Source organism: Acomys russatus, chromosome 10, assembly GCF_903995435.1.
Source record: "Acomys russatus chromosome 10, mAcoRus1.1, whole genome shotgun sequence".
Taxonomy (NCBI): Eukaryota; Metazoa; Chordata; class Mammalia; order Rodentia; family Muridae; genus Acomys; species Acomys russatus.
In genome coordinates, this window is record NC_067146.1 from 60213552 (window position 1) to 60237791 (window position 24240).

At 38.2% G+C, this 24240-nt stretch overlaps 1 protein-coding gene across 2 annotated transcripts in view; it reads right to left on the reverse strand.

Annotated features, from left to right (window-relative positions):
- The window catches only part of Grid2 (glutamate ionotropic receptor delta type subunit 2), a 1403143-nt gene that overhangs the window by 253411 nt on the left and 1125492 nt on the right, over positions 1–24240 (reverse strand). For both annotated transcript variants that reach the window (XM_051152254.1, XM_051152253.1), the window contains exon 13: positions 13871–14066. In XM_051152254.1, coding sequence (XP_051008211.1) covers positions 13871–14066 — 196 coding nt within the window. The remainder of the gene's footprint in view (positions 1–13870; positions 14067–24240) is intronic.

A 24240-nucleotide genomic window follows, 5' to 3' on the forward strand; every position in this document is an offset into this window, starting at 1 on the left:
TACCTACATCCCCCATTTCAAGGGGCAGTTGGTTTAATACAGAATTCTACTAGACTTTCAAAGAAGATCTAATGCCAATATTCCTCAAACTACTCCACAAGTTCTCTTACACACCTCATTCCAGGTCTAGTGCCACATCCCTGGAGGCCCTCAGCATCCTCCTAGGAAACACAGGTGAGAACTCTACATGCTAGGCCCTTGCATGCACCAGGTTACTGGGCAAACACATCAGCCTTGAGCTATGTCAGGCTTCTGGACCCTCAATCTACTGGACCTCATATCTATTTATATTGCCAAAGGCCAGCAGGCTTACAGGACCACCAGGTGAGACTCCATGGACCACAACTCCCAACTTTCCCTGTCTTCCCAGCAAACCTAGCAGGGAAGAGCCCTACCCTGTCCCTTGTACACCCCATTCTGGTTCCAATGCCCCTATTCCTGAAGGAAACCTGTGCTCTCCTTCTATTGGACCTCACCCGTATATGCATTTCCAAAAGCCTTTGGCTTCCAGGGACAATGAGGACCATCAGGCTTCTGGGAAAACATAGCAGTGGTGAGATACAGCTGTGCCCATTAACCCACCATCTACTGAACCTCATACCAACGTGCATTCCTGGAAACCAGTGGCCTCCAGAGACCACTAGTCAATACCAGAGACAGTCAGATAGATGGCTAAAGGCCAGTGAAAGAACACAAATAATAAGAGCCTGCGCAATGTGGCAATAGCAGAACCCAAGTATCATATTATATCAAGCCCGATATATCTTAACATAGCTGAGTAACAAGAAAATGACCTTAAGTCTAGTCTCATGAAGATGATAGAGGACTTTAAAGAAGAAATAAATAAATCACTGAAAGAAATACATGAAAATACAAATTAAAGAGGTAGAGGCCTTTTAAAGAGGAAATGAATAACCCCTTAAAGAAATACAGGGGAAAAAAAAATCAAACACATAGAAGCTTTTAAAGAAGAAAGGAACAAATCCCTTAAAAAAAAATAAAGGAAAGCACAATTAAATATAAAATTAATAAAACTGTACAAGACCTGAAAATGGGAGTACAACTAATAAAGAAAGCACAATTGGAAGGAATCCTTGAGACAGAAAACCTAGGGAAGAGAAATGGGTAAGAGATGCAAGCATCTCCAAAATAATCCAGGAAGAGAGAATCTCAGGCATAGAAAGTATGATAGAAGAAATTGATACACCAGTCAAAGAAAATGTCAAAGCTGAAAAAATTCCTGACACAAAACATCCAGGAAATCTAGGATGCTATGAGAAGACCTAACCTCTGGATAATGGAAATAGAAGAAGGTGAAGAATCCCAGTTCCAAGGATCATAAAATATTTTTAAGTCATAGAAGAAAAATCCCCCAATCTAAAGAGATGCCTATACACATATAAGAAGCATAAGGAACACAAATTAGACTGGACCAGAAAAGAAAATCTTCCTACCACATAATAAACAAAACACTAAATCTACACAACAAATAAAGGATATTAAAAGCTGCAAGGGAAAAAAGGCCAAGTAATATATAAAGGCAGACTTCGCAGAATGACACTTGACTTCTCATCAGAGACTCTAAAATTCAGAAGGGCCTGGACAGATGTCTTGCAAACCTGAAGAGACCACATATGTCAGCACAAACTACTACCCAGCAAAACTCTCAATCACCATAGATGGAGAAAACAAGATATTCCAAGACAAAACCAAATTTAAACAGTATCTATCCACAAATATAGCCCTACAGAAAATACTAGAAGGAAAACTTCATCCCAATGAGGGTAAGTACATCTAAGAAAATGCAGGAAATAAATAATTCTACACCAGCAAAAACAAAAGAAGTGATGCACATAAAAACACATAACACTAACACCACATATCAAAATAAGATGAATTAACAATTTTTAGTGATTAATATCTCTCAACATCAATGGCCTCAATGGAACAACAAAAAGATACAGGTTAACAGAATGGTTGCAAAAAACAGATCCATAATTCTACTGCACACAAGAAACACACTTCAGCAACAAAGATAAACATTATCTTAGAGTAAAGGGCTAGACAAATGTTTTCCAAGCAAAGAGACACAAGAAGCAAACATAATCAAAATAGATGGGGAATCCTATCAGACCTCCATGTATTAAAGATGGACTTCAACAACAGAAATAACAAAAAGCCTAAGAACTCACCAAAACTGAACAACTGTCTACTCATTGACTACTGGGTCATGGAAGAAATTAAAGACCTTCTGGAATTTAATGAAAAGAAGACAAAACATACCAAAATTTATAGGATACAATGAAAGCAGTGCTACATGGAAAGTTTATAGCACTAAGTGCCTTTATAAAGAAATTTGAGAAATCCCATACTAGCAGTTTAAAAGCACACCTGGAAGCTATAGAATGATAGAAAGCAGGGCTGGAGAAATGGCTCAGAGGTTAAGAGCACTGACTGCTCTTCCAGAGGTCCTGAGTTCAATTCCCAGAAACTACATGGTGGCTCACAACCATGTATAATGAGATCTGATGCTTTCTTCTAGTGTGCAGGTGTACATGCAGGCAGAACAATGTAAACATAATAAATCTTTTTAAAAAGAATAATAAGAAACAAACACACACCAAGAGGAGGAGATGGCAGAAAATAATCATACTCAGGGATTAAATTAATAAAGTAGAAACAAAGAGGACAATAAAAAGAAGAAATCAATACGCCTCAAACTATTCCACAATATAGAAACAGAAGGAACATTGCAAACCTCAGGGATGGTTCATCATATGAAAATCCATCAACATAATCCAGCATATAAGCAAACTGAAAGAAAAAAAGATGATCTTCTCAATAGACTCTGAAAAACCTTTGACAAAATCCAACACTGTTTCATGTTTAAAGTATTGTAGAGCTCAGGAATAAAATGAGCATCACAATCAAGCCAATATACAGCAGGCCAATAGCCAAGATCATGTTAAATAGAGAGAAACTTAAAGCAATTCCACTGAAATCAGGAACAATACAAGACTGCTCACCCTCTGCATATCTCTTCAATATAGTACTTGAAGTCCTAACTAGAGCAAAAAGACAACTAAAGGAGATCAAGGGGATACAAATTGGAAAGGAGGAAGTCAAAGTATCACTATTGACAGAAGATATGATATTTTATATATAAGTGGCCCCAAAAATTCTACCAGGTGCTAAACACTTCCAGCAAAGTGTCTGGAAACAAAATTAACTAAAAAATAGTACCCTTCCTTTATACAGTTACAAACAGGTCAAGAAAACAATTAGGGAAATAATACCCTTGAAAATAGTTACAAATAATATCTTGATGTGACTCTAACTTTGACCCAAAATTTATCCTGCCTACAAGATGTGCAGGGAGAAAAATACAGCAGAGAGTGAAGGGATATCTAACCAATGCTGGCCACACCATACAAGAGAATCTACTCCTGAAAGTATTAATGACACTCTGCTATGATTGCAGAAGGATGCCTAGCATGGCTGTTCTCTGAGAGGCTCCATCCAGCAACTGATCTAAACAAATGCTGAGACTCAGAGATAAACATTGGGCAGAGAGCAGGGAGCCTTTTGCAAGAGTGGGGGAAAGGATAGAAGGACTTTTAGGGGATAGGAGCCCCACAAGAAGACAAACAGAGCCAACTAACCTTGGCCCAGAGGTGCTTGTGGAGACTGAAGCAGCAACCAAAGACCTTGCATGTACTGGTCCCTATGTCCTCTACATATATGTACCTGATAGAAAGCTTGGTATTCAGGTGGATTCCTTAGTAAGGGAAGTGGGAATTGTATCTGATAAGGCCTCTATTCCATGCTTTTTGATCACTTGTCCCTGGCAGGGCTGCTTTGCCAGGCCACTGTAGAAGAAAATATGCTTAGTTTTGATGTTTTTTGAGGTGTTGTAATGGATAGAGGTGAGGTGTTCTCCTTTTATGAGGAGTAGGGAAGGAAGGATAGAGAGAAGATGGAGGAAGGTAGGATATGGAAGGAGAGGAGGGAGGGGGCTACAATTTGAATGTAAATTGAATAAATTAATTAATTTAAAAATTACTCTGCAAAAGAGAAACATACTGAGCATTGCCAAATTGATTCTATAAGGCCACAGTTAGCCTAATACACAAATCTCATAAAGAATCAACAGAGAAAGAGAATTAGAGACCAATTTCACTTATGAACATGGATGCAAAAAATTATCCATAAGCCAAATCCAAGAACACATCAAAAACATCATGTACCATGATCAAGTAGGCTTCATCCCAGAGATGCAAGGATGGTTTAACAAAAATCTGTCAATATAATCTACCATATAATCAAACTGAAAGAAAAAAATTACATGATCATCTCTTTAGATGTTGAAAAAGCCTTTGACAAAATTCAACACCCTTTCATGATAAAGTGCTGGAGAGATCAGGGATACAAAGAACATATCTAAACGTAATAAGGACTGTTGAAGTTATTTTGTAAAACTGTGTTTCTCTTAGTTTATGTTTTAACCTGGCTATCACACAAAGAATTGAGACTTTTATTTTGCTTAATAATAAGCTTCATAGCGCAATCTTGAGCAGTTAAAGTGTTTTCTTAAACCTCAATCTTATATTGATTTTATATTTGCCCAAATCCTCCCATGTTACTTGACTTTTAGTTCTTTCTTTGGTCCAGATGGATCTCTCCTGATGTTTCCTGGACCTCTCTCATGGCTAAATCCCCTGGTGGAATCTCCAACTACTTCTCCTAACTCCTCCTACCCTGGCTGTCAGGAAGTCCATCCCTATTCTATACTCTGCTCAGAGACTGGCTGTAAGCTGCTTTTTTTGGCATTCCAGGGAAAAACTGGGGAGCAGTGTTTATATAACATTGAGACAGAAATCGGAATTTAAACTATACAATACCTTATGCCTACATTTCCCTCTTTTAGTCAAAGAAAAGGCTCCTTTTCTTATAATAACAAGCTATATGTAATATAACTATGAAAATTATTAGGTAATACCTTTAACATTTTTATATTTGGCACCTTTGGGTAAATTATTTTATTATCTATCAATTTCTATCATATTAAACAATTTAAGTTTAATTGTGAGACTAGAATTATCTAGTGTTCAACTGCATCAGAGACTTAAGATGGAATAAATATTACCTAAATATCTAGGAAGTGCAGGCTAGCACCTTCCAAGCTTATAGAAATGACAGAGATATTTCGCTGCCTGAATAGTCCTCCAACATTTCTGTATAATGTTGGAGGATCATCTGCATCCTTCTGGTCCAGAATACCTGACAGACTTTCCTGAAGCAGGAATTATAAAGGAATTGCCTACTTTGTCCTTGCAAAGCTCAGCAGTGAACTCTCTTGTATCCAGTTTGTCCTATTTGGACAGTATTGTGTCTATGAACAACATGAGGACATTTTATCATCCAGTGGCTTTCTGGCTTGCCACATATGAAACCTTTGATACTCTTTGAAGTAGAGTAAGGATCCTTTGAGCAGACCTGTTTCATTGTCAAAAATGCCTTAAGTTAATAAAATCTTTAAATGCCATATTCTATAGACCTGTTGAAGACCATCTATCTATTTTATCTGAGTTGTTTGTTTCTAGGTGTTTTTTGTCTGTCAACCTAGGAAACATTTTTTAGTTAACTAAACCTAAACTAGTATCTAACATGCCTGAGTTTGATTGTGTGGCTGATAATATATATTGCTTACTTATCGTAAACAACTCGTAATAGCAGCATTCGAAAGGATGAGAACTTACCATTGCAGTATTAAGAATTTCACAGGTACAATACTTTAACATGTTGTAACAAAATATAATACAAAGATTTATAGCAACATAATATTTTTGGCTTATTAATTCTGTCTGGTCCAAAAGTAGATTCAATAATTTATCATTTGCCTATCATATCTAAAACCAACCTCTTGAAAATAATAACAAATATCTATCACACATAGAATGACCAAAATCTATCCACCCTCCATGAGAATGATGCTTAGTTTCCCTCTGGGGGCACACAAGAAAACTGGGATACTGTCCATTCTTAAGAAAACTAGCTGAAACTCTTGCTGTCCAGTGTTTGAATGCTGAGAAAGTTCAGACCTTAACTGGAGTCCTGACTGGAACAGCCTGTAATGCTGAATGGTCTAGATAACTGTTTTGAAATTATCCCAGATGAAGATTTTCAAGGAAACATTGGTAGGGTCATTTGTTTTGTTTTGTCTTTGTGTGTGTGTGTGTGTGTGTGTGTGTGTGTGTGTGTGTGTGTGTGTCTAGACCTTTTGCTTTGCAAAATACATAAACTGTCCTATTTGGTCTTTATTATTTATTTCCTTTTGTCTGCAGTGAAGATCTTCAGGAGGTCTCCCCTTGTCAAATCTGATTTCCATCAGTTTGGATGGAACACATAGCTTTTTGTTTCCTATTGAGTGAAGAGTGTATTCTCTCCCTAAACACAACACATTTCCTGTCTTCCATTTAGGAATTAGGACTTTTACATGCTGAGCTAATGCAGCAGTACTTTCTAAAGTCCAGTGTATCTTATCATTTAAACATTTTAAAATCAGTAAATAATTATTTGATCTATATTAAATAATGCAGTAAATTATTATGGCAGCAGTTTTCTTTAACTAACTAATTCACCAATGACTGATACGGACAGACTAAGACTTATTATTAAGCTGTAAGTACTATGTTGGGCTGATTCTGAGCTATTCCAATCCTACTGCCTTTAAAACCTACATAAAAGTCAATCACTTGCCAATCTGAAGACTACAGGGGTGGCTTCTGTTCCATCAGTCTGTGCTTACTGCCATGTGTTCCCTGCCAGCTTGTATTATGCAGACTCTCTCTCTCTCTCTCTCTCTCTCTCTCTCTCTCTCTCTCTCTCTCTCTCTCTCTCTCTCTCTCTCTCTCTCTCTCCCTCTCTCTCTCTCTCTCCCTCCCCCCTCCCTCCCTCCCTCACTGCTGCTCTGCTGCTTTTCTCTTCTCTCCTCTCATCTCCCAAGCCCAGGAACCTAAAACACCACCTATCTCTCTTCTACCCAGTCATAGGCTTCAGCATCTTTATTTAGCCAATCAGAGATAACTGGGGAACATTCCTTAGCATCATATACTTACAGGAGATAGTTCAACATTCATGTTAATGCCCATTGCAGGGCGGTAACCAGATCTCAAGTCACTGAAATCAGCATTTTAAAACACAGTTGTACCTTCCTCTCACACTCAACCATGAGTGTGGATAATCAAGAAAGAGTTCTCAGGCTCTACCATGCTTCATTTATGCACATCATTTCAGATCTGGTGAGTCTGTGAATTCCTTAGAACCCCTTTCATCTGCTTCTAAACCCATTCTTCCTTAACTTCCTTAACCTTCAGTAGAAGAGCCTTTTCTGACCTGTGAATTTGCCCTTTCTGTCTTGGTTTCCTTTAAGTATTCAATTGCCTCATTCAGTCTTATGTCTATAAACACACTCTAGATCACTATAATTAAATGTCATGTTCATTAGCACGTCAAGGGCAAAATTTCATTTGGGGTTTTTAATCCTGCTACTCCTCTTACTTTTTAAAAGTTTCAATAAATGGCAACATCCTTTTTTCTGACTATTGAACTAACAGCCTCCAGTTCAGCATCAATCCCTTTCTTCTATATCCCCTGTTTAATCTTGGAAAATCTTGTCAGAAATAACTTCAAGATATTTTTAGATTCAGTCACTTCCCACCTGTACCCTAACCACATGGGGCCAGTCACCACCAAGTTTCAGGTGGATTACTATTAGACATAATTTCTCTCACGAGCCTCTCTGCTTTCACCCTGACTCCTGCTCTCCCCAGGTTCATGATACGGTACTGGTTAAAAGCTGCCATTACCTTCTGAGCAGTTTCACTGTGAACTTGTTAAACTTTCAAATGTCTTCCATTTTTTCATTTGATTTCATATACCTGAAGCCCAAGTGAGATTTGAGCACCAGGAGTCCCTACAGCCTTGGCCCTGCTGAGGTCCCAGTCCCTTCTCCTGTGCCTCCCTCACACAGCATTTCTCTGTGTCCGCCATGATGGTGTTCCTGCCATTTCTTTGCAGCATTGTAGGCAAGTCAGGCAGTCTGCACTGCATAGCTTATTTCCTAGGCCTGTGTGTTTCCTGGTTTCTCTCTTCCACTGTCTTTGCTGTTGTATGGCTCCCAGTTTCTTCTCTTCCATTCTTTGCAGAGCTCTAGGGTCCCAACCTCTCCTCCTTCCGGTCTCTATTGTCATGTTCTTAAAGCTGTTTCTGACCAACCAATATGTGTGTCATATTCTTTTTGTTGTTCCCATGCATTCTGATGCTACCAATATTTCTTAATTTGATATTTTGTTTATTGAGTCTCTGCTGTGAGCCACAGATTTTTAAAGGCTTTTTTGGGACAGGTTCTTACTGGTGCCCCATGAGAACTATGATTACAGAAGTGTGCCATCATGCTCAGCTCTGATGCTTCTTTGTAGCTCTCACTTATTATGTAATTGTTTCTTTCTACCACATTATATCTCTATTGGGGCAGAAGCTTTGTTTACTCTACCTGACTTTTCAATGCCTAGAGGAATTCTGGGTAAATAACAAATGGCTATGTGCTGAGGGAATTCATAAAATTACTGGTTCAGTGTGTTTATTTTTATTTTTTTCTATATTTTTGTGCATATAAGTGTTTCATCTGCATATATGTGTACCTCATCATGCCTGGTACCCATAGAGGTAAGAAGAGGGCACTGAAATTACCAGTAGTTCTGAGTGATAATTTGAATGTTGGGAACCAGACCTAGTTACTCTCAAAAAGAAGCTAGTGGTCTTAATTGCTGAGTCATCTCTCCAGAGCCACTCACCAGCCAAGATTTTAGCAAGATCTGAGTTGACAAGTTGGCTTACCTCACCAGTTCACAGCGTCTGTAATTTGTTTGATAGCCCAGTCCTTCCCAACATATGATAGACACTCTTTCAATCAGACCCACTTTGTGTCTTGGCTTTCATTTTCACTTTGGTACGACAGGCTGATCAAGCCCGTCATACCAAATCAGGAAGCAGCTCTCCTCCTTGGTTTCTGCTTCTGCTCCTTTCTCCAGGGTCCTGCTGGAGTTCCTGCTCCAATTCCCTTCAGATATGGACTGGGATGTGGATGCGTGAGCCAAATAAAACTCATCCAAACTGTTTTGTATCACTGTTTAGTTGTAGCAGCTAAAAATCAAACTAAGACAGTATCAACAGCTTCCAAAACTACAGATGCTGTCATTTAGGCAAAATACTGCTGCTTCAGGCACCACTACTCTCCTGTCTCCACCTGAGCTTACACGCTATTATGACTCACTCCAGAAGCTGGAGAGTTATTTACCTTCCATCCTAGTCAGAGCTCTGTTCCCACCAGGCCTGATCTCCCATACCACAAGAGGACTTTGTCATTGCATTCTCAGAGGATTTGTTCACTACCATAGGGATTATTAGGCCATTAGAAATGAATATTGCTGGGATGAACCTTCCCCGATGTAGTTTTAGTACACTGACACGTCCCAGGTGTAGCCTTCTCCCTCCCATCCAGCTTCCACCTGCCACACTAGGCTTTTTTCCCATGTGTGCTTTGGCAACATGTGATTTCATTCAGATTGCATTTCTGTTTAAAGCTCTCTTGAGCTTCCTGTCCCTCACAGAAGAAAACCAAATTAGAATGTTTTAGACAGCCCCGCATTAGTATGAACTAAACTCTATCATGCATAAGATCCATTCTCAGATCTTGTAAAACTAAGATCCACTGTCAGAGGCCTGAGGTAGAGCTGAGGCTCTGGGTTTATCATCAACCCTCAGGTAGGGCTCTTGCTGTCATCCTTGAGGGTCATGCTTTAAGGATCAAGACCCCGTGTGCTTTTCTTCACTTTACCTCCTGACTCTCTACCTCTGCTGTTATTGATAAGGATCCTGTAGGTTTATTTATCCAGTTCACATTTTCATTCATATTCTAGGAAAATGCAGGCATTGCCCACTTTGGAGTCTTTCACAGGCTGACCCTCTGTTCAAAAATATTTCGCCCAGAAACACACCACTATTTTTCAGTCTTTCTGCCTCTCTTTGTCAGTCTCTGTCTCCCTCACCTCCACACATACTGTGTCAAGTTTTTATTCCAATTATCTCCTTTAGAGTAAAGCCTTATTTGGTTACTAGATCTAAGAAGCTGGAACAAGCAGCTTGTCCACACTCCCATCCATAAAGTCTCTTTTTCTTCTTTAGTGTTTCTCGCTCCTGAACACACAATAGTATCTTTACTTTCTCTTTTGTCTGCTCCCGTTGCTGGGAAGTTAACTCCAGGGAAGCCTGTGCAGTTCTCGTTTCTCTTTACACAAAGATACTCAAAAATAATTGTTAACCTCCTGAAAAAAAAGAAACCCAGTAACATTTCCAAAATTATATATTTGGAGTACATATGCGAAAATCACTGGGCAGATCACAGAAGTACATTAGTTTTAGTTTAATTAGGATGGCTCCTTACAAATAACTGTCGTGCAAGAATCCAAACACAACTTTCTGTTCGTTTGTATAGCTAACTCTGGTATGGAAGGACAGAGATACCTGAGGGGATCAGAATATGTTTTCAAGAAGGGGACACTGGTAGCTAACATAAACATAAGCATATCCCAAGACATTCATGGGACCTATTCAGAGTTATGGCTCGTGAGGCTCGGTTTTCACAGTGCTGAGAGGTTGCCTTCGAGGCAGTTACTGTGGGTCTGGATCCCTGTTAAAGATTCCACCAAAACCCTCAGTGGGACCATTGACCTAATGTATCTCTGGGGATTTCTTTCTGCCTGCACAAATTAGAAGCCAGTGACAGAGAACAGGAAGCAGCTTTGTGAGTTGTGCAAGGACAGTTTCTGAACAAGGCACTCACCAAGTCTGCTCTCATATCCTTCGGGTCTGGATTTCAGGAACCTGGGCTCACAGTTTCAGCAGGTGAGGAAGTTGTTGTTTGGTGGTTGGTGTTGCTTTTTAATAAAGCTTGCCTTAAACCTTACAAACGGAACCCAAATACTCCTCATTATTACTATTTAGCCTGTGACTAGTCAAACTTCAGCTGTCTCCACTTTGGTGATGGAAATCTACAAACGTGTTTCACACCAGCTTGCCTCTTCATCAGGTTAGGGTTCCTTACTCTTCAAGCAAAGGCCAAAGTCACATCAGAGGACTTGTCTCACTCTCTTCAGCTTGTTAGCTTTCCTTATTAGCTGAATCTCAGGAGACAGGCACTCCTTTCTACTTCTTGTACTGTGCTTTTTTTTTTTTATCATACTTTTAAAAATAATAAATTTATTAATTTATTTTAAATTAAATAAGGAAGTAGTAAATAATGCAGTTTTGTGGCTACAAGTTCTTCATATTCCATTTTGTTGTTAATCTAGCAAACTACCTTAAAAGATAGGGTTACAGTTCTCATATTATTTGTTGTTGCTGTACATATGTCACATTATTTCATCATTATTACTTATATAATTTTAGGTTTTTGAGGGGGGATCTCGCTAGGTGCCTTAGGCTGTTCTGAAACTCACAGTTCTCTTGCTTCAGTCTCCCAAATGCTAAGGTTAGAAAAGAGAATCAGCACATGTGGCTTTATTTAATGTTGACAAAACCTGTACGAAGTAGGAATTCTTATCATAACAAATCTCTCAAGACCCAGGAAGAATCTAAAACATGTTCTTACATTTACAGAGTAATTTTAAAAATCAAGCTAGACTTAAATCCAAGATGGCAGGACTTTCAAGCTCATGATTCTTTCTTACAATGGGATTTATTTTTGACACTGAATAAAGTAAGATATTGAGTAAAAATTGACCTGTAGATTGTCTCTTCAACCTCCATAGAAACACCTTGTGATCCCAGCCCTTGGAGGGGCAGAGGCAGGTAGATCTCTGTGAGTTCAAGGCCAGTTCACTCTGTAAAGCGAGTCAAGGGTACACAGAGAAACCCTGTCTTAAAAAGACAAAACAAATAACCAAACAAAATTTCATGCTGTCTACTGCCATTTAAATTATGCTTTATATTCCTCTTGTCTTCCTCCCCAGACTCCAGCTCTTGAGCCCAGTGACCTTTTCACTGATGCCAAACTAATCTCCACTGTCTACCTAGGAGCCTGCCACAGAATTGGTACTTAGCAAATATTTGAAAATGGATTTTTAAAAAACTCATGAGGGAATACATATGCTTGTTTAAAAATACTTTATTGAGATTTTATGTCTGATGAAAGAAAATAAACTAACTCTAAGCAGGTTTCCCCCCCCAAAATGTAATATAATTACAAGAATATCTATTTATACTTATCTTCAAAAAATAGTATTCTGTTTCCTGAAGTGGGAACTAATGCTAGGGGTTAATGAGGGCCTCATTTACACTGAACACATACTATTGAAAGAAAGTTCTCCCAAGCTGTAAGATTCATTTTTGATGGTAGATGAAGATGGTAAATGGTAGGTGAAGGCAAATTATTTCTTCAAACCCTTTAGTAGATTTATTCAGAAGCTCCAATTAGCTTACATTCTATGAGAACCTACACAACAAATGCAAATCTTCCATCCTTTCTCCATTTCCCCAATATACAGATTTAACCACATACTGGTCCACTTTCTGCTCTCAGTCATCCAGTTTAATGATACTATGTTAATCTTCCAGGAGCCAATGATCCTTTTTGGTCCTATTTGGTCATATTTCCAATCAACACTTTTGCCACTAGAAACTGAATTCCCATAATGAGGGCAAAGGCATCAGAGGATGCTTCAGACAGATCAAGGTTCACACACTTTCTTCCTTAGAGGCTTCTGCTAACATACTGTGAATGCTCACTTTCTTATGAGTATCGTTAATATTTGTAGAGAAGATTCCATAATCAGCATCGGTTCTCAAGGCAATGATGCCAATGTGGCAACAGCAAAGATTATTTGCGTTAACCCCAGAGGCGGAGAGCCATGTTGAAAACTGAGACAGAGTAAGCAGAGTATCAAGCCTTCCTTCAGCAGAGCATTGACCTTCTGAGCTGGTAGCTCAGTCCTGAGGTCAGAGCTATTCTGATATGCAAGGTCATAGAGAAAAGTGAAGAGTACTACCACCACTCTTGATAGCCACCCATCGGTTACTTGCTCATTCTATGGTCATCTAATGGGCCACAGCTAGCCACTGGTCATAATTTTAAGCAGCAAACTAGCCAGGTCTATCATGGTAAGAGCTGGGACCTGAAATGCTTGTGTATATTTGTAAATAAACTATATCCAGAATGAAGAGTAGATTTTAATTTTTTTGTTACCAATGTGCAAACACTTTTCTAAAGCTTTTTAATATATCTACTTCTAAATGAAGGTTATAGAAAAATGATCAGATAGGGATTTTCACTTTGGAAAACAGAAAGTCATTCGCAGGCACCTTATTTGTTGGCAAGATTAAATTTTTCTTCCAAATAGCTTTAGATAATCACAAGTAAAGATAAAGTTTTTGTGTAAAACAAATGCTATCTAGACAGAACCCTGAGTTATTTAAAGGGATTGGATAATATGAATGATATTTGGAATGTGATTTGGGAAAACTTTAGTTTTCGTGTTTATAAGTCCAAAATCCATTACTTAACTAAATAACAGTACCAGTTTTTAGTTTACAATTTCCAGGAGAAAGTTATTGATTAGACATCACAGGGGGTCTGGAGTTTCCTATATGAAAGCGCTGAGTTGCCCTGAGACTTTCCTTCAAACAATAAAAATGTAATTTAGCTAAAAGTTCAATGTCTGTGCTGCATTAAAAGAGAAAGAAAGAAATCTCCACTTAGGCACAACCATATTGAAGTGGAGCTGATGAAGACGGTAGATGAAGAGGACAGTACCTTCTGAATGCCTGCTTGGGACTCCAGAACATTGTTCTCCGAGCCATTGCTTCGGTTGATCATTCTCCACATCTGGGAATACATGCTGTCCCTCTCAAAAGGATTCAGCCCCTTCATGCGGACATGCTGATACACTGCGGAGTCCAAGACGGTGCCATAAGGGATATCTGTTTGCTTTGACAGATCCTGAAGAGACCTTGGTTGTTGGGAGAAAAGAGAGACATAAGAGAGAGAGTGCTGAATATTGTCAGGTAGAAATAAAACTAAAGGAACAAAAGGGTCATTCATCCAAAGCCAGATACCAAACAACTTTTCTTAACTTGTGGTTTCTTAATATTGAAATGTAATGTTTAAGGAGAACTCTCTTTAAGTTATACATGCAAATTACCAAGAGATAACATCGTTAGCAAGAAAAGGTGAAGGTTTTAGTACTAATGCTTTGTGTATGTGTGTGTGTGTAAGCTTTATGGGGTAAATTGAGCTATCTCATCAAAGTAGTGGCAAATTGGCACTGACAAATTAAGTTGTTTGTCTGTCTCCCTCAGTGACAAGGCTTTAATGCTTTTATAACATAATTGTGTTTTACATAAACAGCATGTTTTGAAGTCTAGTAAATACTTAAAACCTAGTGTTTATGAGAGTCATTTTTGTGTGAATAATATATAATGACAAGCAAGAGACATACATCATCCACACTGGAATGCCTTATGCTCAGAACTATTTCATCAAGTTCCAGATGAGGTGGGTTAAGAAAATAAATGAATATTGTGATACAGCCAGTGAGGAACAGAGCAAGGACTCAAATACAGAGCAGGACTCCTCAAAGGTCAGTGTTTCCACTATAAGACCCTGATGCTTCTATGTTGCCTTGGTTATACTTTATTTATGATATGTGTGCGTGTACTTGCATGTGTACAACAGTGGGTGCATGCCTGTGTGAATATCTAAAGAAAAGAAGAGGGGGAGAAAGAAGAAAATTAGGAAAGGAAGAAGAAAAGAGGGTGGAGAAAAGAAAAGAATGGAGAGACAAGGACAGAAAAAGACTGCTTCTATTAAGTTCAGACAGGACATATTTAATATAGAATATATTTTCAGTTTTCTTTATAATACTCAAAAATTTCAAAACAGTCATTGATCTAGAAATTGCATTTCTTTGTCTAAGGATATATGGTTAATTTTCCTAACTTTAGTTTGTTGTTATTGTTTGTTTGTAAAAGAGAAATCTATTTGGGATTCCAGGCAAGTTAGTAGAATAGAAGCCAAGTAAATCTAGTGGCTGATTATAGTTTGGAAACTATAGGGAACAGGACTGTTTAATCACTCCATCTGCTACTTCTCCAAATCCTGGATTTGACTTGATCAACACCCAAAATATCCCTACCCTTGTTCCTTCCCTTCCATTGTATTTTTCTAACAATGTAAAATACCAACTCTCTTGCCCCTGTGAACACCTCATCTCTCCAGCAAGGAGCTGGCCTCTCTAATACCAGCGTGATGGCCAGTCCCAGGTGCACCACAAAATGCAGCTTTCTTTAATTGGACAATCATGGGTTCAGTATTTTCTCTTCATGGTTCTCATCTTTCACACTGGACCAAACAACATTCTCTACATGCAGAAGACTGCATGAAAATAGCATCTACCACTATAGTACCATCTCTCCCCAGGCAAATGGGGATAAAAGACTCCTACCAGAAAAATCTACAAAGATGATTGGTAAGGATTTTATAGAAGGGGTTGCAAGTGACTATTGGCATGGACATTATCAGTGACAAAATACAAAAAATGTAGCTGTGCCATTGCCATTGAAACTTAACATGAACTCTGAATAGAATTTTGGATAACACAGAGCTACCAACACACTGAGAACACAGCAACTTGGACAGATCAGACTATTTCGGGCTATCTACAACCCACAGAACAAAATCAAGAAAACTCCAGTCTCTAGTGGAGCTAGAAATCCACGTAGCAATAATGGAAGCCACTAAAAGCAAAAGAAGCATAGTCTATGAAGCAACAGTGGATCAAAGAGAAGAATTAAAAATTCAAGCCACTGAACTTCCATTTTTCCAAATTTCCACCCAGCTCTTCTTCTCCATTACACAACAAAATCAACAAAATGACCAAAGGAAATATTTACCTTTCAAAAATAACATTGAATATCAGTGGTCACAATTTACCCATCAAAGACAAAACAGTTTGCATTAGATGACAAAACTCTTCTTTCTGCAGCCTCTAAGAAATGCACCTTGTGATGGGTTCCAAGGTGGCATCGACCAGTGTACACCATATCTGACCTACTGCATGGAGACCAGGGACTTGAATGAAGCCACAGACTGCTGGATCTAGAGAACTGTAGGTGAGTGGGTTCCCAAAATCCTCAGACCACTGGTGGGCCTGGCCCCAGAACAAGCAACAGCCCAGAGGTCCTGAACCCACTCCCTAGACACTCCCACCTACGGGCTGCAGCTGGTCTATAAAGCACAAACTCACTGTGTGGGGCAGTGGTACACCAGAGCTAGTGGTCTGAGGAGTCTCAGGGAATAGGGTGAAACTGCCCTTGGATCCTGCCACCCACTCCATGCCAAATTGGGAGGCCCCCCAGGCCTAGGGGAAACACAGGTGGCAGGGCCCACCAAAAATACCTGGAGTGGGCATGCAGCTCAAGGACCGACCTGGGCCCAATCTAGAGCCAGACACAATGGACTGAGCCTCCAAACAGGGGCAGTTAGAACCCACCTTGGTCTGCTCCCACAGGTCCAGCAGGATCTCCCACATTCTTGGGAGAGGCTGAACACCCCTGCAGTGTCTAATCGCTGACCTAAGTGGTGACTACAGCTCAGAGGATCTGCTAGCAATCTGGGCTACAGGGTCGCGAAAGTGTAGGCACCTTGGAGGCAGAGCTAAAAGACAGCTATAGCTCAGAAAATCTGATCCAGCTGGGGTCTTGGCTACAAATCAGCAGAAAAGACTGGCAGCTGGGTCCAACCTACTCAACCAGAGCACTTGTTCTAGATCCCAAAACAGCTGATCTGAATTATAGCAGTAAAATGAAAGGGTCCAGACAGAAAGTTACTTCTGCTGACTCAGTCCAGAGCCTTAGGTGTAGAGCAAAATCTCTAAGAGTGGAAAGCAGATCACTTGCTTGTTCCAGGGAAATACTCCCTGATCCTCACAGGCAAGGGCACACAACCTATAATCATTCACCAACTAGCCACTCTCAACCAGTGAAGGACACCAGAAGATACCTCCCAACATCAGAGACACCAAAATGACAAGAGGACAGCAAAAGAATGCAAACAAAAACCAAAACAGTTTGGCATCTCCAGATCCCAGCAATCCCAATGAAAGCAACCCTGAGAGCCCAAACACAATTGAAATACAAGAAAATGACCTCAAGTCCTTAGTAAGGAAGATGATAATGGAAAAAAACAAATAAAATCTGTAAACAACTGCGGGAGGATGCAACTAAGCAGGTTGAAGACATAAAAGAGTCATATAGAGAGGCACTGGAAGAATTTCAGAAAAATACAAACAACCAGATGAAGGAAATCATTAAAACAGTTCAAGATCTGAAGATAAAAATGGAAGCTTTGATAAAGGAACACACAAAAGAAAAATGAGATTGAGAGGCCTCAGAGAAGAAAGCAAGCATTCCAGAGGTGAGCTTATCTAACAGAATCCAAGAAATGGAAGAACAAATATCAGGACTTGAAGATACAATTGTAGCACTTGAAACAACCATCAAAGAAAATGCTAAATCTGAAAAGTTCCTGAACCAGAACATCCAAGTAATCAAGGACACCATGAAAAGACAAAACTTGAAATAATAGGTATCGAGGAAAGAGAGGACACTCAACTCCACAGCCCAGAAAATATCTTTCACAACATCATAGAAGAAAATTTCCCCAGTCTGAAGAAGGAGATGCATATGAGCATACAAGAGGCCTACAGAACACCAAATAAAATAGACGATAAAAGAAAATATTCTTGCCACATAATAATAAAAACACAAAATATACAGAACAAGGAAAATATTAAAAGCAGCAAGAGAAAAAGGCTGAGTAACATATGATGGCAAACATATCAGAATTATACCCAACTTCTCAACAGAGACCATGAAAGCCAGAAGGGTGTGGACAGGGGTCCTGCAAACCCTAAGAGACCACAGATGCCAGGCCAGACTATTATACCCAGAGAAAATATCAATAACCATTGATGGAGAAAACAAGATATTCCATGACAAAAACAAATTCAAACAGTACCTAACCACAAACCTGGCTTTACAGAAATTACTAGAAGGAAAAATCTCTGCCAAAGGGTCAAATTACAACCAAAACCACATAGAAAATAGATAATTACACCATCACAAAATCACAAACTCTTGACTGTAACAAAGAGCAAAAATGAAGGGACTTAACAGTCACTGGTCATTAATATATCTCAACATCAATGGTCTCAATTCTCCAGTAAAAAGATACAGAATAACTGAATGGATGCATAAACATGACCCAACACTCTTCTGCATTCAAGAAACACATCTCACTCACAATGACAGACATTACTTCAGAGTAAAAGGTTGGGGAAAAATATTCCAAGCAAATAGTCACAAGAAGCAAGCTGGTATAGCCATTCTAATACCTAATAAAATAGACTTTCAACCAAAATTAATCAAAAGGGACGAGGAAGGACACTTCATACTCATCAAAGATAAAGTCAACCAAGATGACATCACAATTTTGAACATCTATGTTCATAATACAAGGACACCCACATTTGTAAATGAGCTATTAACAAAGCTTAAACTCATCAATTCCCACATATTAATAGTAGGAGACCTCATCACCCCACTTTCACTGAAGGATAGGTCTTTGAAACAGAAACTAAGCTGGGAAATAACTTCTTTAACCAATGTCATGAATCAAATGGATCTAACAGATATCTACAGAACTTTTCACTGAAATGCAAAGGATTATACCTTCTTCTCAGCACCATGGAATGTTCTCTAAAATTGATCACATAGTAGGTCATGAAGCAACCCTCAACAGATACAAGAAGATTGAAATAATACCTTGTATCCTATCAGATCACCATGGTCTAAGACTGGCCTTCGACAACAACAGAAATAACAAAAAGCCTACACACACGGAAACTAAACAACTCTCTACTTAATGACACCTGAGTCAGGGAAGAAATAAAGGAAGAAATAAAGGACTTCTTGAAATTCAATGAAAATGAAGGAACAACATACCCAAGTTTGTGGGACACAATGAAAGAGGTGCTAAGAGGAAAATTCATAGCACTAAGTGCCTTTAGAAAGAAAGTGGAGACATCTCACATAAACAACTTAATGATACATCTGGAAACTCCCCCCCGCCCCGAAGAAGAAGAAGAAGAAGAAGAAGAAGAAGAAGAAGAAGAAGAAGAAGAAGAAGAAGAAACACCTAAGAGGAGTAGATGTCTGGAAATAATCTAACTCAGGGCTGAAATCAATAAGTTAGAAACAAAGAGAACAATTCAAAGAATCAAGAAAACCAGGAGCTAGTTCTTTGAGAAAATCAAGAAGATAGACAAACCATTAGCCAAACTAACTAAAAGACAGAGAAACACTATCCAAATCAACAAAATCAGAAATGAAAAGGGAGACATAACAACAGGCACTGAAGAAATACAAAGAATCACAAGAACCTACTTCAAAGGTATTTATGCCACAAAAATTGAAAATCAAAGGGAAATGGACAATTTCCTCAATTGATTCCATTTGACAAAATTGAATCAAGATCAGATAAACAAATTAAATAGCCCTATTTTGCCTATAGAAATAGAAGCAATCATTGATAGTCTCACAACCAAAAAAAGCACAGGGCCAGATGGCTTCAGTGTAGAATTTTACCAGACCTTCAAAGAGGAGTTAATACCAATACTCTTCAAGCTACTCCAAAAGATAGAAATGGATGGATCATTACCAAATTCCATCTATGAGGCCATAGTCACATTGATACCTAAACCCCATAAAGACCCAACAAAAAAGAGAATTTCAGACTAATTTCTCTTATGAATATTAATGCAAAAATACTCAATAAAACACTTGCAAAATGAATACAAGAACATATCAAAGACATCATTCACCATGACCAGGTAGGCTTCATTCCAAGCATGCAGGGATGATTTAACATACAGAAATCCATCAATGTAATCCACCAAATAAACAAACTGAAAGAGAAAAACCACATGATCATCTCCTTAGATGCAGAAAAAGCATTTGACAAAATCCAACATCCATTCATTTTAAAGTTCTGGAGAGATTGGAAATACAAGACACATACCTAAACGTAATAAAGGCTATATATAGCAAGCCAATAGACAACATCAAATTAAATTGAGAGATATTCAATGAAATCCCTCTAAAATCAGGGACCAGAAAAGGCTGCCCATGTTCTCCATATCTCTTCAATATAGTTCTTGAAGTTCTAGCCAGAGCAATAAGACATCAAAAGGAGATCAAGGGGATCAAATGGGAAAGGAAGAAGTCAAATTATCCCTATTTGCGATGATATGATAGTGTATTTAAGTGACACCCAAAATTTCACCAGAGAACTCCTACAGCTGATAAACACCTTTAGCAAATTGGCTGGATACAAAATTAACTCAAAAAAGTCAGTAGCTTTCCTATATACAAATGACAATCATGCAGAGGAAGAAATTAGGAAATCTACACCCTTCACTATAGCCACAAACAATATAAAATATTTAGGAATAACTCTAACCAAGCAAGTAGAGGACTTGTTTGAAAAAAACTTTAAATCTCTGAAGCAAGAGTTTGAAGATGTTATCAGAAGATGGAAGGATCTCCCTAGCTCATGGATTGGGAGACTAAACATATTAAAAATGGCCATCTTACCAAGCGCAATGTACAGATGCAATCCCTATCAAAATACCTACAATATATTTTGAAAACATTGAAAGATCAATTCTCAACTTCATATGGAGAAACAAAAAGCCCAGAATAGCAATAACAATCCAATACAATAAAATCTCCATACCTAATCTCAAGCTGTACTACAGAGCAACAGTAATTAAAACAGCATGGTACTGGCACAGCAATAGGCTGGTGGATCAATAGAATAGAATTGAATACCCAGAGATGAATCCACACACATTTGGTCACTTGATATTTGACAAAGAAGCCAAATCTATTCAATGGAAAAGCAATAGCATCTTCAACAAATGGTGCTGGTCTAACTGGATGTCTACATGTAAAAAATGCAATTAGACCCGTATTTGTCACCATGCACAAAACTCAAGTCCATGTTGATTAAAGACCTCAACATAAACCCAGAGACATTAAATTGGTAAGAGGAAAAAATGGGGAAGAGCCTGAAACACATTGGTACAGGAGACAACTTCCTGAACAGAACACCAACAGCCCAGGCCTTGAGGTCAACAATTAATAAATGGAACCTCATGAGGCTGAGAAGCTTCTGTAAGGCAAGAGACACTGTCAACAGAACAAAGCGACAGCATACAGACTGGGAAAAGATCTTCACCAACCCTACATCTGACAAAGGTCTAATATCCAAAATATATAAAGAACTCAAGAAATTAAACACCACCAAACCAAATAACCCAATTGAGAAATGGGGCTCAGAACTAAACAGAGAGTTCTCAACAGCGAAATATCAAAAGGCTGAGAAAGACTTAAAGAAATGCTCAACCTCCTTAGTAATCAGAGAAATGCAAATCAATACAACTCTGAGATTCCATCTTACACCCATCAGAATGGCTAAGATCAAAAATTCAAGTGACACCACATGCTGGCGAGGATGTGGAGAGAGAGTAACACTCCTTCATTGCTGGTGGGAATGCAAACTTGTACAGCCACTTAGGAAATCTATCTGGCACTATCGCAGAAAACTGGGAATAAGGCTTTTTTTGAGACCCAGCTATTCTACTCCTTGGAATATACCCAGAAGATGCTCCAACACACAACAAGAACATTTGCTCAACCATGTTCATAACAGTCTTATTCATAATAGTCAGAACATGGAAACATCCTAAATGTCCCTCAGTAGAAGAATGGATAAAGAAACTGTGGTACATTTACACTATGGAATACTGCTCAGTTATTAAAAACAAGGAATTCCCAAAATTTGTGAACAAATAGGTTGAACTAGAAATGATCATAATGAGTGAGTTAACTCAGAAGTAGAAAGAGTCAAATGGTATATACTCACTTATATCTGGACACTAGGCCAAGGTACATGTCCCATGAAAGTCTTCACTTACCAAGAAAGTGGGTCACAAGGGAGGACATCCTATTGGGACTTTAGGTGAGAGAAGCATGGGAGAATAGGGGAATAGAAGAATCCCGAGGATCCTAGAAACCTACAAGAAGAACATTATGATGGGCAGATCTGGGACACCAGCCAAGGACAATACAGAAAATAAACTTCAAACCCCTACCGAGATCTAGCCGATGGACAAGACTTTCTCCACTGTTGAGTAGAGAGTGGGAACTGACTTTCACATGAACTCTGTTTGGTGACCCATTTTTGACCACGTCCCCTTGATGGGGAGGCCTGGTAGCACTCAGAGGAAGGATAACAGCCTACCAAGAAGACAAATGAAACCCTATGAGCATATACAGGGGGAGGAGGTCCCTCTCAGTCACAGGCATATTGGAGGGAAGTAGGGGGAAAGAGGGAGGGAGGGAGGAATGGGAAGATATAAGGGGTGGGCTAACAATTGAGATATAATATGGATAAATTAATAAGATTTATTAAAATTAAAAAAAAGAAATGCACCTTTTGATGAAAAGAAGAAAAATTAATCCAAACAAAGGCAGCCAGAAAACAATCAAGGTTTGCTGTTCTAACATCTGATGAAATAGCTTTCAAACCAATTCTTATTAGAAGAGATAAAGAGTGTTACTTTATATTCATTGAAAAGAACTAAACCATCAGAAAAATTATAATTATATATGTGTGTGTGTTGTGTGTGCCAAGTAGAGAACCATTCAACTTCTAAAGAAAATACCACAAGATTAAAAATAAAAAATTAACCCAAATAAAGTAATAGTGCATGACTTCAATATCTCACTCTCAGCACTTGACAGAATAACTGTACAAAAGATGAATGAAGAAATGCTGGAATTAAATTAAATAATATCATATATCAAATGGACCTAACAAATATATACAGACTATTCAACCAAAATGCCAATGGATGCACTTTTTTCTCAGTACCCCATAGAACCTTTAAAATAGATCACATACTAAGATAAAAAACAAATCTCAACAAACAGGAAATATGAAACTCTCATATGTATTCTGATCACAATGGACTGATAAAACTAGGTATGAATGGCAAGAAAAACCAGATAAACCATAAATTCCTGGAGATTAAAAACTCAATACTGAGTGGTGATGGGTTATTTGGAAATTGAGGAGGAAATTTAAAAGTTCCTGGAATTAAATGATAACGAAAACAAAACATACCCAAATTTGGGGGATAAAATGAAGGTTATCTTAAGGAATTTTATAGTTGTAAATTATTACATTAAAAAATTAGACAGATCTCAAATAAACAACTTCACAATGAGTTATAAAATGTGGAAAAAGAACATACCAATTCTAAAAGGAGTAAGTAGAGAAAGCTAGAAAAGATTGGGGATGAAATTAAGGAGGAAGAAAATTTAAAAATAAAAGATATCAGTGAAACAGAACTGGATGTTTAAGATGAAAAAAAAAAAAAAAAGAATGATAAACTATTAGCCAGTATTAGGCAGTTTTAGCAAAAGAAAGAGATGATCCAAATTAAAAAAGTAGAGAAAAAGACAACATTACAGCAGACATGAAGACATTCAGAGAATCATGAGAACATACTTCAAAAAGTTATATTCTACTAAAGTGGAAAAATCTAAAAGAAGTAAATTGACTTCTAGATGTATAATACCTACTCAAGTTAAGCCAATGTTAAGCAAATAAATTGGATCTGTAATAATCAGTGAGATAGAAGCAATAATTAACAATCTTCCAACTTAAAAAAAAGGACTTGGATACAGTGTAAGATTCTACCAGATGTTCAAAGCAAAAGCTAACACCAATAATCCTGAAAGAATTTCATGAGTTAGAAATGGAAGGAATAGTCATAAACTCTTTTAAAAAGCCAGTATCACACTGATATCCATAGTAAATCCAATGCTGGCACCAAGGAAGAAATTTATCACCTAATCTCCTCGCTGAACATAGACTTAAAACTCCATAAAGTACCTGAAATACATAGTTACATATACATTCAAAGGATTATTGATCATGACCAAGTTGGCTTCATTCCAGGGATTCAGGAATAGTTCAATATACATAAATCAAGA